The sequence below is a fragment of the Sphaerodactylus townsendi genome, linkage group LG06 (assembly GCF_021028975.2).
Source record: "Sphaerodactylus townsendi isolate TG3544 linkage group LG06, MPM_Stown_v2.3, whole genome shotgun sequence".
Classification (NCBI taxonomy): domain Eukaryota; kingdom Metazoa; phylum Chordata; class Lepidosauria; order Squamata; family Sphaerodactylidae; genus Sphaerodactylus; species Sphaerodactylus townsendi.
The window spans coordinates 102,627,385-102,641,977 of NC_059430.1; the positions used below are offsets into that span (position 1 = coordinate 102,627,385).

At 42.1% G+C, this 14,593-nt stretch overlaps 1 protein-coding gene across 2 annotated transcripts in view; it reads left to right on the plus strand.

Moving 5' to 3' along the window:
- THRAP3 (thyroid hormone receptor associated protein 3) overlaps positions 1 to 14,593 on the plus strand; it is a 32,162-nt gene that overhangs the window by 12,162 nt on the left and 5,407 nt on the right. For both annotated transcript variants that reach the window (XM_048499954.1, XM_048499955.1), the window contains exons 3-8: positions 2,341 to 2,501; positions 4,972 to 5,859; positions 8,030 to 8,779; positions 10,555 to 10,727; positions 11,883 to 11,988; positions 12,819 to 12,903. In XM_048499954.1, coding sequence (XP_048355911.1) covers positions 2,365 to 2,501; positions 4,972 to 5,859; positions 8,030 to 8,779; positions 10,555 to 10,727; positions 11,883 to 11,988; positions 12,819 to 12,903 — 2,139 coding nt within the window. In that variant the 5' untranslated portion in view covers positions 2,341 to 2,364. The remainder of the gene's footprint in view (positions 1 to 2,340; positions 2,502 to 4,971; positions 5,860 to 8,029; positions 8,780 to 10,554; positions 10,728 to 11,882; positions 11,989 to 12,818; positions 12,904 to 14,593) is intronic.

The following is a 14,593-nucleotide window of genomic DNA, read 5'->3' on the forward strand; positions in this document are numbered from 1 at the left end:
ACATTTCAGTGAGGGCACCCCCAGTTCTAATCAGTTTTCAGCCACAATCAATTTGTCATAGGGTGTACCACACTTCAGTTGTTCTTCTTGGGAATCTTTTCCTACGTACAGAATTAATGTGAACATTAACACAAATGGCAGCTGTGCAAGATTGTATCTTCGTGGCAGTGATTCTCTGTATGGCGTTCATCGTTACTCTGAATATAGCAAAACATTCACATGGACATTTTCCCTGTCCACTCCTTACTATGACTGATATTCTTCCCCCTCCTTTAGAGCTTTTTCAGGCTGAACAAAAGACAGTGGTATATATATTACTATAGAGTTATAATGATATTTCTACTAGTTTCTCTGAATTCCCATCTTTTTTTAAAGCAAAAAAGTCTTTGTTGTAGAATTGTATGGGAGAAAACATTTATCAAAAATGAAAAGGGCTATAGATGTAGTGCTTTTAAAAAAATAAAAGCTGTGTAAAAGTAAAAAAAAGATTGTCAGATCCCTTTAGGGATATGTCGATTGCCAGTTTAAAAACCAGCATAAAAAAACTCTCTGGTGGCCACGGGTGGGGGGGGGGGTGCTGAAGAAGTAAAATGTTGCCAGTGTTTATGGGATATGTAAAATTGTTTCCCTTCCCATCTACACTGCATAAAAAACATTCTGATCTTTCAAAAAAGACTGTAACAAATGAAATTTGGAAAATTGCAGCAGAGGGAAAAAAACACAGAAAGTAAACAATTTGAGGATGATTATGGAACCAACTTCAGTTAATTTTTCTGGCAAATGTCCAGTTAGAAGTGACACCTCTGTGTATTTTTAGAATTTTTCACCACAAAAAATGTTCTCTTTGGGGTCTGTTTAGAGTCTTTTGTTTTTATCTCTCCCATATTTGTATCCTGCTGGGTGAATGTGAGGGCTGCAGAATATAGCCGACTCCAGCACTTGTGCAGGAGTGGGAGGAGAATGAAGATTTAACCCTTTGTAAAACAGTGTCTGGAAATCCCAGTTGTGGTGTTGCTTCTCCTCTTATAATTGCTAGGGAAGAATGTGGGAGTGTACAGCAGAACTACTGTGATAAGCCTCCTGATTTTTCCTTGCTTTCAAAGTAGCAAAAGTATTTATGGTTTAAGGGAGTCACTCCATGTAATTCAGTCAATGTATGCTTAACCGAACAGAACTTAAGCTCCAGTGTGCTTTTTGTTAGGTGAAAGTGATAAGCCAGACCAAGTACTAGCTTTATAGGGTTAGGTTTGCAGCACAGCCTTGGCAAAGATACAGCAGAAGCTTTTACAGCCTGCCTTGAGGATTACTTGAGGTATGTGACATCCATGTTCCATTTCAAAAATGGGCTCGGCATGCAAAAGGACTGGCTTTGCTTTTCATTTGCTAACCTGAATTAGAACTGTGTCTAGGGGTGGGTGTGGAGAGATGTGTTTTGTACTATATGTGTGCACTTCTGAAATGAGTTTTATATGTGCTTTGTAGTCAGTTAGTAACGTTAAACTGTAGGTAGGAAAGCTTTGCTTGTTCATGAATAACCAGGAGACTTTCATGTAGGAAAGAGTAGCTCATTTGTAGAAGAGGGCTGTTTTGGTTTGCTTTGCAGCCATAGACTACTTTTCTGTTGAAAGAGGTTACTTGACTAGTCTAGGTGTAAAATCAGCCTCACAAAAGGTGCCTCTTGAGGAGCTTAGTCATTCTCTACTTAGTTATACATGGGGGCGGGTGACTTTTTTTTGCTCAGCTGGAAGGATGGGGTATATCTATTAACAAATAACTTTGCTGTGTTCTGCCTATGCAAAATGGAACTCTCAAAAGACATTTGATTCTGTAGGGAAATTCTTTTTCATTACCAACATTTGAGACCTGGGAATACTTGGAAGGACTCCCAATTTTATTTTGGCTGCAAGAGGAGTACCTAGTGGCTGCTTGATTATGAGAAGTGTGTAACTTGGTTTACCCAGCATCAGGGCTTTCCATAGAGTCAGTATCTCATCCTTGGATCTAATGTGTAAGTGTACATCCATCTAAGTGGGGAAGATTTTAACCAGTGGTGGACAGTTAATTTTGTGTCTCTTCTAAACATTTGAGAAGGCTTCAGGAACCCTGGCCTTTTGCAGTTAGACTCTAAATGGCTTTACATATGCTGGCAGTAAGAAGAGAGAAATTCTTCTGTAATGAAAGAGCTCATAAGTAGTAGATTAAAGTTCCGCTTCAAAATTGTTGGATTTTGTTTTGTATTGGCATAGAGAAATGTACCGTTCTTAAACTTCTCAGAACACCCAAGTGAAGAAGCCTAAATGTGATACACCTTTTTGTTTGTCTTTCTTTTTGTGATGACAGGTTTGAGACAAGGAGGTAGCAGAGATGTCAAAAACAAATAAGTCAAAATCGGGATCCCGTTCCTCTCGTTCAAGATCTGGATCCCGGTCTCGGTCCAGGTCTTTCTCAAAGTCTCGGTCCCGGTCCCGGTCTGTTTCACGGTCAAGGAAACGCAGGCTTAGGTAAGTGCTGCTGGTTGCTTCTAATAGAGTTGTAATCATCTTTCTTTTTCTTGTGCACAAACTGGAGCTGTCCTGTGGAAAGCCCCTTGCTGGATTGCAGGTTATTTTAAATATTCTGCCCTCTCAAGTTACTGCATTTGTTGTCTGCCACCTCTTTCTATTTTTATAACCTTTCCCTCAAAATGGCTCGGGACTCAGCCACGGCAAGAGTAGCTTTTTAACCCTTCTGTCTCTTTTTTTCTTTTCTTTGATTCCTTTGGAGAGGCTTTATTTTTTGTTTGGTTGTTGGCAGGGGTTCTGAGAGAGATTCTGGCATGCTTGTGACTTTGTGGACTGTTGTAAATTATAGTTGCAGGTGAACAGATATTCTGAAGGGATTTTGGAAGAGTATCTCTTGCTGTGTGCTTAGATGAGCAGGGGTGAAGTCTGTTCAAGACTTCTGGCTTAGAGTTGTTGTATTTAACCCAAATTCCTTATCCTTGAGCTTTTGACAACTGGAAGTTGAGAATGACATAGTGACGCTAATATGTGAATTTTCTGTGACTCATGATGAATATTCTTGCCATTGAAATTTGGGTTAAGGAATTAATTTTTAATGTGGTTGCAGTTTCTCTTTGAGCCTGGACTCATTTAAGGAAAATATGAATTGTTCTTGATAATCCAAGGGAGCAATTTGCTGGTACATCATTTAAACTGAAACCTTTAGCCTTCTATGATGTTGGTTTGCTTTTCAGAAACACCACCTTCCACCATCTGATCATTTCAAACAATTAATACCCATTTTGTTTAGCTGAAATAACTGTAAAGGGGAAGGCCAAGACTCTGAATTGTGCTGAGCTGGATGCACAAGAGCCACTGTTAATAATTAGTGTGTGGTTTTGAGCAAGATACAGAAAAACAACAAAATACTAGGGGAGGGGGAGTAGGGGAAGAGAAAGCCAGATGGAGGAGAGGAGCTGAAAGACAAGTAATCTCTTAACAGCAAGCAAGAGTGTTGGGAAAAGATTCCCCGTAGTCTGGCTATGTCCAGCTACATTTAGGAGAACTGTGGTAAATGGAGTGTCAGCCTGGCATGCAGCATGTCCCTGGCAAGGGTCAGCTGTGGACATGGCTTCAGTCTTGTGGATGTCTTGGCTAGGAAGCAAAATGGAGGAGACTGGTGCACACAAATCATTTGGCAAGAGCTCAGCACACTGGCAGAGGTAGGTTTTGCTCAGTGTCTTGTGTCAGGAAGAAGCAGCTGTTGCTCTTGGGTGCTTGGTTTGGGTAAATGTGACTGATTTTTCTGGGAGTTTCTCCTTAACTGTGTTTCAAATCTAGTTGAGTTCTGAGGTGGTAGGAACTAGCAGTTTGCTTGTCTTTTTCATTCCACTGCACAGTTTGTGAACCTAAGATGCAAGTATGGCTTTGTGGCTCACTGTGAACTTCATAGCCCAACAGCAGTCTTTGGAAAACAATACCTGCCTCTCCACCTGTCTCCAGTGTCCACTATACTTCAGGTTCTATCTCCTTTCAAGTGATTTCTCTGGAATGGCCTTTACGTATTTTTGAAGGAAAACCTTTCAAGATCTGTGACTCTAAAGTGACAGAATGGATTTTGGAAGGAGCAGGCAGCAGGTTTCGTGGCAGTAATTGATAAGGCAAGGCAGTAGCCACCTGGGGACTGACTCTTGCATGCACTGTTTAGTGTTTTCTGAACACATCTTAATTGGCTCATTTTCACCACCTGCACCAGGCTGTATGCATGTCTCTTCCATCTAAGGTTACTGAAACTGTTTGCGAATGAAACAGTACCTGAGGTAAGTTTCTTACCTTTCTTCCTCTCAGCAAAGGAACTGTGTTAATGCAGGAGACAAGACGGCAACTTCTCTTATATAGATTTGTATTAAATGTTTCTGTTGCATGCAAACATTGCCTTTACTGTTCTAAAGTCAACATGTGTTTGTCTTAGTTTTTTAAATCCATTTAGCAAGTGGATTTCTTCTCTTTCCTTTTCCATTCTCCCAAATTCATTTATACACATCTTAGTTAGCTCCTCCTCAGGATCAAAATCTTACACCTAGTCATATTATTGGGCCATTTGAGTTAATCAGGGTTCCTCTGTATTGTGCAAAACACTTTTAAAAAGTCTTTAGTCTGTTGAAATTAATCCTTGTCATGAGCATGCTGCCAGTGAGGTTTTTGATAATGTTCAAATTGGGTGCTTGTTTTCCACCAAAGAGATGGCTTCCTCCAGAACTATTTTGTATCTGTCATCTACAGAGTATCCCTTATGTGCTTGAGAATTACATTCATACTTCTTGCACTGTGTTTTCTGGCCTCACTTTATTTTGATAAAAAAACAGATATAAATTTCTGCCAAGGTGGCAGAAGGGAGTGATGCACACAAAAAGGCTTGCACTGTTATTTTATTGTTAGTGGTATGGAATACTAAATGCCACAGTTTCCAAGTACCTTTTCTTTTTATCAGTTCTAGGTCCCGTTCGAGATCATATTCTCCATCTCACAACAGGGAGCGAAACCATCCAAGAGTATACCAGAATCGGGATTTCCGAGGGCATAATAGAGGGTATCGGAGGCCCTATTATTTCCGTGGAAGGAATAGAGGATTCTACCCATGGGGCCAGTATAATCGAGGTGGCTATGGAAATTACAGGTCCAACTGGCAAAACTACCGCCAAGCTTATAGCCCTCGTAGAGGCCGTTCACGGTCCCGGTCACCCAAGAGGAGGTCTCCCTCACCTCGGTCTAGAAGCCATTCTAGAAATTCTGACAAGTCTTCATCTGATAGATCAAGGAGGTCATCTTCCTCTCGGTCCTCCTCTAATCACAGCAGAGGCGAGTCCTCCAAGCGTCGATCCGTGAAGGATAAGAAGTCCTCTTCCAAGGATGCGCGAGGATCTCAGGGTGCTGGAGACAGCCAAGGAGATGACACCAAGGATCAGCCTTTCTCAGGAGGAACTTCCCAGGACGCCAAATCTTCAGAGGGCTCAAAGTCTTGGCAAGAAGTGGGCACTTATGGCACCAGCACAGCATCAAGGGCCTCTGTTGTGACAGAGCTGAGTCCAAAAGAGCGCAGCCCGGCATTAAAGAGCCCCCTGCAATCAGTCGTAGTGAGGCGCCGTTCCCCCAGGCCGAGCCCACTTCAGAAGCCCAGCCCAACTTCATCTAACCCTACCCAGATGGGCATGGGTCTGCAGAGCAGCAGCTCCTTTCAGGCAGGCTCTCATCAGTTTGAGCATAACTTGGCCAGCCTGAGTCCAACGAGGAAGAGCCCTTTGTGCAAAAGCCCCACAACAATTGGTTCCATTTATGGGGCATCTCAGAAGGAGGAAATGGGGTCAGCCTTCTCCAAGAGGCAAGCTGTCTTGATTCCTCCTGTTTTTGATGTGCTGAATGTTTGCCTGACTTTTCAGTTCATTAGTAGCTTGGCTTGTGGTTAGGCCGAGCCTAAGTAGTCTAAAAAGTTTAATTGAGACTCATCAGAAAATTTGGGCACACCTATTACGGGAACAATGGAGTACTTTCTGTAAGAGCAGACAAAGTATTCTAACGGTGTATAGTTGGCTATGTGGGTTTTAACATTGTGGGATCTTGATTACTTCAGGCATTTCTAGGCTTCTCTTTGAATGGCAGATTGCTCAAGATGACATGCATGATGATGTAAAATGACAATAACATGATTAAAGTTGTCTTTGTGAAGTCCGGCAAGTTTGTTAGGAAAAGAACCAAATACCCTAATTTTAAAATCCTTGCCAAATAATATTGTAACCAAATGGCTGAAGGCAGATGGTTGAGTGGCTTAGTGGACTTCTCCACAAATAGGTGCCACCCCTGAAAGACTAGGCAAGTCAGTTTTAGAAATAATGGTTCCCTCTATTTACACTTCAGTTTTGTATATAATTTTTCTCTAATGCCCAAGTACAGAGTATCTTCCTGAGAAACATATATCTCTAGGCACATTTTGCTCCTGTTGAAATAAATCTACAGTCTTGTCCATAATTATTAGTATAAGTAGGCTTTGAAAGGGGTAAGAAAAACATTTGTAAGATAAGTTTAGTGGAGGCTGTATACCATGCTAGCCATTTTTAGAGATGGTGGGAGCCAGAAGGTGTCAGAACCCGCCCTCTTGTTCTCCGTAGATGGAACAGATAGATAGAACAGTGTTGCTCTGTCCCAGAATGACAACTGTTGTTTTCTTAGAGGAAGAAAGCTGTCTAACTGCTGCAGGTTGAATGGCGCTTGGGGCTTCTTGTGCATATTTTAGATCTGTAGTGCATAGATCAGGGGTGGCCAACCTATGGTGTTCCAGATGTTCATTCCCATCAGCCCCTGCCAGCATGGCCAATTGCTGACGGGCTGATGGGAATTGTAGTCCATGAACATCTGGAGCACCATAGGTTGGCCACCCCTAGCACAGGTGTTTCATCAGACCTCCAGGATACAGTACCTTTTCTTTTTTTTTAAATAGGAAGTCAGATTGCCAGGCACAATTACCGGTAGTCTCATGTTTTAGTCCTGATTTTAGAAATCCTTAGATGAGGCTCGTAAAAGAATGGGCAGGATCTTGGCTCTCCTTAGGAATCCACTCATGAGCTCAACTTCTAGCTGGCAAATGCTGGTAACAACCTTCATATGCAGCAAAAATTAAAGCCGCATACAACTACTGAGACGGCAGCTGGTACATGTTCTTTGGGCAGCTATACTGTTTGAGCTTCATTGCTTGTTTTCCCAACCTCAAAGTTCAAGAAGAACCAGTAGTAAAACTATTAACAAGCTAGGGAAATACAGCCCTGCATTTCCTGTTCTCTGTAATTGACCCCAGCTCTTTCAAAAGCCTAGTTCAGAAGGAAGGATATTAATTTTCTGATATTTTGTGGTGATTTTTTGCTCTAACTTAATTTTGTGATGCCATTCACCATCCCCCCAGGGTGCTTTTGAAATCCATCTTGAATTGTCATTAACTCCCCACCCCCCAGATCATGCAGTTCAGTTGGGAGTTGCCAGGCTTAATGAGGTTGCTGATCTTTCGTGTTCCTCCTACCCAATGAAATATCTTCCCCGTTAACCTTTTTGCTTCTATTTGTGTTTTGAATTATTCCTAGCTTCTCTAGGAGACTTGCCTCCAAAATTTGAAGTAGCTTTTGAGGCTTTAATTTCCAATGTGTGTTACTTAAAAAAGCATCACAGTCCAAGGTGAAAATATTGATGGGTTAATTCTCCACAAACAGGTTTGTAAGTGAATACACAGGTGGGGTAAGACCTTTTGCATATTTTCCCCCGTTCTAGCTGTGGAAACAGGTTCTTTGCTCATGCTGCAGTTCCATTTTATCGGTGGTACTTAAGTTCTGTCTGTCCACCTTATACAGGACCTGTTGGGAACAGGTCTGTTTCTTAGCATTCACAGATGAAAGAAGCTAAACAAAGTAGTAACTTTACCAGTGACTTGGGGCCTCCCCGCAGTTCTGATCGAGCAACTTACAAAATAATAGTTCCTGACCTGTGTATATTTTGTCTCTGTAAAACAGGTACTTGGAAGAGCAAAAATCTGAGAATGGAAAAGAGAAAGAGCAGAAACTGATGAGTGTGGAAAAGGAGAAAATGAAGGAGAAGGGAATTTTCTCGGAGATAGGATTAGCAGATGGCAAAGCAAAACTGGACCCCTATGCTCCCAAAGCTGATCCTGAGAAGGTCTATCGTGGAAGCCAGTCCCCAAAGCGCTATAAGCTCCGAGATGACTTTGAAAAAAAGATGGCCGAGTTCCACAAGGATAGCCACTATGGCAAAGAGGAGGCAGATGAGCCGGACAAAAAAATGAAGGGCAAAGGGCGGAAGGATCCCAATTTTGACGAGGATGAGGATGATGAGCCCAAGTTTCTGTCTAAGACGGTGTCTGCCTCCAGTAAAAACCAGGAGGAAGATCGGGCGGGCAAGTGGGAAGGCCTGGTCTCTTTCTCAACCAAAGAGAAACAGAGGAAAGCTGAAGAGTTGGAGGAGGATTCCTATGCTGAGCAGTCTAAGAAAGAAGAAAGGCAAGCTGCCAAGAGAGCAGAGGCCGGTCACAGAGGTTTTGTTCCAGAGAAGAATTTCCGAGTGACCACTTACAAAGCAGGCCAGGAAAAAAGTGCTGCTTCTCCTCCTCCAAGAAAGGCCTCGGAGGGTAGAGAGAAGGCAGGTGCTCGGGGAGATGGCCTGGCCACTGGGAAGTCCTCCTTTTCAATTACTCGTGAGACCCAAGTCAATCTCCGGATGGATTCTTTTGACGAGGATCTTGCACGGTGAGAGGCTCCGCTTGTCTGTCTTTCCAGTGGAATAAAAGGCAAAGTGATGGAGAGAGAATCAAAACGGACAAACCACTTTATACTGATGTAGTAATCTAAAGAGAATAGACATGTAACGCTTAAAGAATGAACCATAGGAATGTGTTTTGAAACCTAATTGAACCATGCATCTGTCACTAAAGATGTAAATATAACCTTAAGGCCCAAAATCAGAATAGATGTCATGAAACTTGAATAGGAAGGGAAGAGCAGAAAATCACAGGTACCTGAGGATGGGGGACCGGAACTCCTGCTTACAGTTTCTCAGGAGTGGGGAAAATTCTGCCCTGAGAATGCTTACAGTTTCTGATTTTTATGCAAAACCCGTCATTCAAAGTGGCACTTGGCATGAACTCATCTGAGTCATTTATCAGCAGGTGAAACTACTAAGAGTTCTTAGATTATTTCTTAAAGCTATTTTGGATAATGAATTTGATCAGTTAATGAACCTGCTCGTAGTGAAGTGTCTATATTTGTCTTTCCTATTTTTTAAACAGATGATATAACCATAATTGTGCCGTAGTTATAAAACACAAAACATCAGATCCAGAATAACACCTTTTTGCAGAAAAGGTTGGAGTTCAGTCTCATTCAGCTGGTTGGGTTTTTACTCTAAATCAAGATGTGCTAAAGATCACCCAGATGTTCCTTGATTAGCACCTTGGCTAAAATGTAAAGGCTACATGTAAATGTTGGACCAGAGGAGCTTTTATTGATCCTTGCTTTCTTTTACTCCTCTATTCATTGGCTTCATGACCTATCACAGGACCTTTGTCTCTCTCCTCCCCATATGAGTTACTAAATTTGTTTATACCAAATGACATTCTGTCTCCTGTAAGGAGTGAACTTGCAAAAATATTTTTAATTCACTGCTTGGAAGAGGTTATGAAGAGAAAACACAGTTGTGCCTTTTACAGTGACCTCTGCTGAACTTAAACTTTTTGTTGAAAAACTGCTGTAAGACTATCAGATTTCTTTGAAGATGCAAAACACGTAGATAATTTTATCTGAGTAATAAAAAGTATTTTTCCCTATTTTGCATCATCAGCCTTGGCTTTATTTTTTATCTCCCATGACTGGTATGGCCCTTTTGTTTCTTTTTGCTTTATGGATGCTCCCTGTGTTGACTTTCCAACCTGTAGAACAGTGTCTGCTTTTTGGTATAACCTCTTCTATGAAGAAAGTGCAAAGACCTACAGATGAAATCTGAAATTTTTCTGTGAACCATAGTTAACACCTCTTTGGGCTCTGGATAAACTGCTTTAGAGGCGATGTGGATGGAAGCCATCATAATACACGATAACATTTTGGTCAGGTTTTCATCTGTTAACACATTCACTGATATGTAAAGAGAGACTGATATAGTAAGCTTGGAAGGCTGGAAGAATGAAATTAATCTGTTCATGGAAATCATACCCTTGCTCAATCGTTAAGTAGTTAAAAAATACCATATTTGTGACAAGGCACCATGTTTGCCTTAAATTAATCGTAAAGTGCTTTCAGTTAGAAAACTTTGGTTTGAAATATTAGGGCGCCCTTTCCCATGATGCTCCCCTGCCACAGGACCATCTAACAAACATTCTCCCCACAGATGACTGGGGAGAAGCGCAGCCAATTAGCTTTTATGGCAAGACAGCCTGCATGTATGATATTGAGTGGCAGCTGTTGATTAATTTGCCTTCATGGTAGCCATGCTTCTTTAACCCAAGTCTGTGTGCCTGTTTCCTCACCAGCCCAAGTGGGATTTTGGCTCAGGAGCGCAAGCTGAGTCGTGATCTGGTGCACAGCAACAAAAAAGAGCAGGAGTTCCGGTCAATTTTTCACCACATCCAGTCAGCTCAATCCCAGCGGAGTCCCTCGGAGCTCTTCGCCCAGCACATAGTTACTATTGTCCATCATGTGAAAGGTGAGTTGCCACAGGTGCATCTGGTGACCATGTGCCTGGCTGGGTTGTCAAGCCTGACTTCGAACTGAAGGGGTGTGACTTGCTGAGCTCATGAAGGGGCTCCATGCTTATTTCTAACAGGTTTCTTCTATTAATGAAAGTGCACAATGATTAGTGCTCAATTAACAGTTGTAAAGGTTTTTCCAGATAAGAACAGGAGTAAAAAACCTCAAAGGATCTTGAAACTGTCTTCTTGTGCTTTTATTTTTCTGACATGTTTGCATTTCCTAGCTATGCTGGGAGTGGAGGAGCAATAGCAACTGTCTCTCTGAGGCCAGAGGGAACTCAAAATACCTTAAGTTGCCAAAGAGCCAGCATTTTAGCGTCACATGTCTTTTATGGGGTATGCGTGCAGTGCTTCAGCTCCATTTGAGTGGGTTGCCATCTGGAATCACAGAACCCTTATCAATAATTCTGACCATTATGAAGCCTGACCACTTGTGAAGAGGCCAATTTGTGGGGCAAAATGCATTCTGGCCTCCAGCCTGTGTGTGGAGATGATGGTAGCTCTCTGGTGAAAAAAAAATAGCTTCTCCTGAACTCAGCAGTTAGCTCAACAGAATACTCTAAAGTGGGAAAGAATGTAGCAGACCCTCCTTTCTGCTTGGCCTCCCTCTCACAAGTGCCCCCTCCCAGAGGGATTGAAAAAAAATCTGAGGGGGTCACTTAACTGAACAGGACACATGTGGGGCCCCCACTTCAGGTATTCAGTCACTTTAGGTGGATTAGAATCCTATTACTGGATCCTGCAGATTTACTTCTTGAGCAACAATGCTGTCCCCTCAAGTAAGAAGCCTTCCCATACTCCTGAGTTCAGGAGTGTCCCTTGCATTAGGGGAGGGGTGTCTTTATCTGGAGTGGGTTTAGTGCAGCTGGTCCAAGGGGCCCAGCCACCTTTTTGAAGGAGAACAGATTCTCTCATAAAATGGTCTGCATCTCTTAGCAGTGAGATGAATCCTTTCTTCTTCTTTGTTTTTTCCTCTGCCCATTTACTTCTTACATCGTTTGCTTCCCTAAGGTAATTGAAGACTTGCTTGCAGAGTTCACTTTAATCTCATCCTAGTGTCTAAATGCAATATTAACTCTGTGATATGTTTCATCACTTCAAATTAACAGAGCACCACTTTGGGTCTTCGGGAATGACGCTGAACGAACGCTTTACAAAATATCTAAAGCGAGCGGAGCAGGAATCGGCTAAGAACAAAAGCCCTGAAATCCACAGGTAAGCGGGATTTGGCATGATCACCAGGGTTAGGGAGGGTCTGGGTGGCTTGTCATTTCTTAAATTGTCTCTGTTCTCCTAGTTTGTTTGTTTTTTACCTCCCCAAGGCACCAGAACTTTTATTTGTTTGTTTGTTTTTTATTAGTTTTATATACTGCCGCTTCCCCGAAGGGCTCTGGGCGGTGTACAACATAAAATACAACAAGTAACAAATGGAGCTCAGAGGCAAAATACAAATTATAAATTAAATAACACAGGCTCCATAAACTGAAAGCTCTAAACACCTCTTAAAACAGCGTTACAAACTTATCGGCGTCCACATTAAAACCCTCATTAAGAAAAAAGCCCCCCCCGGGGAGGGGGGGAACAGTGAGTCCCATTGGTGTTGAAGGGACCCAAGATGTACTTTGGGGGAAGTGCTATCACATCACAGCCAATGTTGGGTGACCATGTAGGTTTTCAAGACAAGAGGCAAACAGAGGCGGTTTGCCATTGCCTTCCTCTGTGTGGCAACCCTGGACTGCCATGGTGGTCACCCGTCCAAGTGCTAACTAGACCCTATTGGGCTAGCCTGAGCCAGCCAGTCAGGGCAGATAAGGCTAAGCAGCAGTAGTGGGTCAATCAGGATAACCCTAGAGGTTCATGGCTGAATCGGTGTTAGGCTTAGACCCCCTATATTGAAATTTACACTCTGTTCATCAAAGTCAACTGAACGTTGTGGGCCAGCTGCTGTTGGCTTCATGGCTTTTATGTCTGATTTGTCTGTTACTTGTATAACCAAAAAAGTGGCTTTCATATGGTGATTTCTTGTCCTATCTTTTTGTTTTTAGGAGGATAGACATTTCTCCAAGTTCATTTAGAAAACATGGATTCTCACAGGAGGAAACCAAAAGTTCCAAAGAAAGCAGCTATAAGGTGAACTACTGTTTTGATCTGTAGTGGAATACGCTGTGTGCGTGCTGTGGGCATGATCTTTATTTTTTTTTGAAAAAAAAGTGATATTTTTGTTTAACTTGCTCTCTACTTAAGTTTGTGTTTTTCTTTCAAGGATGGGCATAATTCTAAAAATGAACTACAAAGGGTTAATTTTTATTAAAAAAATGTATCAACAACCTTTGTGAAGTGGTTAGAAATATGGTAAAAATGACCCCAAAGTCAATTGAGGTTGAGCTTGAAACAAAAAAAGTGGATTTTTGGAAACAAGTGACCTTGATGATGGAAGAGACTTTTTGTGATATTTTGCTGCTTGTAAGTATGACTAAATCACTTGTATTACCCGTGATATTTCCAACCATGTTTTCCAAAAGACATGCATGTCAGAAACAGAGGAAAGTCAATGGAATCCATATCTGAGCCAAATGCACCGTTGCTTAAAACAAATACTTTTCCTGCAGGTGTATTTTCTGTTGACTGCCATTGCTTTATTTAAAAATACAGCAGTGAATTAAACTTTTCTTGGATCTTTATGGACAGTAAAATGATTGCGAGTTCTTTATTTTAGTATCGTTTTAAAAAACTGAAACCAAAAAATACGGGCACTTTTTTGGGTTTAAACATTTGTCTGTTCGCCATCGTACATGTTTGCTGCAAAGTGTTGCTTTCCTATCATCTGTGTTTGCAGTTCTTCAAATTCACCCGTCACTTTTGAAGGATAATAGACTGCTGGAATGGATGGGGCCTTGAGCACTAGTTGTCAGTGCGGGCACGCACAAAGAAACACCTTCTTCAGGTGTACGGTCCTAAAGAGCTCCGCACGAAACCGAACTAAGCAAAATGTCGGCTACCCTCCTTAAGTTTTGCTGCTGCCATTCAGATACAGATCAGTTTCCGCTGGGGTGGCCAGCAATCAGCTTTGTTTTCTGAGTAGAAAAGAATCCTCCTTCACCTGTGGAAGGCAAAGGAGCAAAAAAGAGGTGCACGTGCAAAAATTGCCAGCTCCTGCTGTCTTTGAAAACAACCTTTGTTTTGACCAAAAATGTGCTAGCAACACGTGTAAGTAAAACCTTTAGTAGAGGGCTGCTAACCCTTTTAAAACTTTGCTAGTACTTGCCCCAATTGTCCAAGGCTTCACCTAATCATGGGCTTGAAAGATTCTGAATTGGGTCTAGAGACTCTCGAGATCCACTGTAACAGAAGCAGCTGAGCAAGGATGTGTAACAATTCAGCAGTTGTCGAAGGCTTTCACGGCCAGAATCACTGGAGGGTTGTGGGATTTCCAGGATGTATGGCGTGTTCCAGTAGCATTTTCTCCTGACATTTCGCTTCCATCTGTGGCTGGCATCTTCAGAGGATCTTCATATGCCAGCCACAGATGCAGGTGAAACGTCTGGAGAAAATGCTACTGGATCACAGCCAGACAGCCTGGAAATCTCACAACACTCCAATTCAGCTGTTACTGCACAGGTATCAAACATGACTGTACTGCCAGCAAGTTGTGTTTGCTCATTGAACTGGATCTTCTGACTGCTCTCTCATGTTCTCAGTTATTTCTTCCCACCTCTGCTAGTTAAATGCTAAACAAGAAAAGGAGAATGGGGATTGGGAGTATGTGTCTTTTTAATTTTTATTCTGGGAAACTTCTTTAAAGTGATCTCTGAGAATTTCT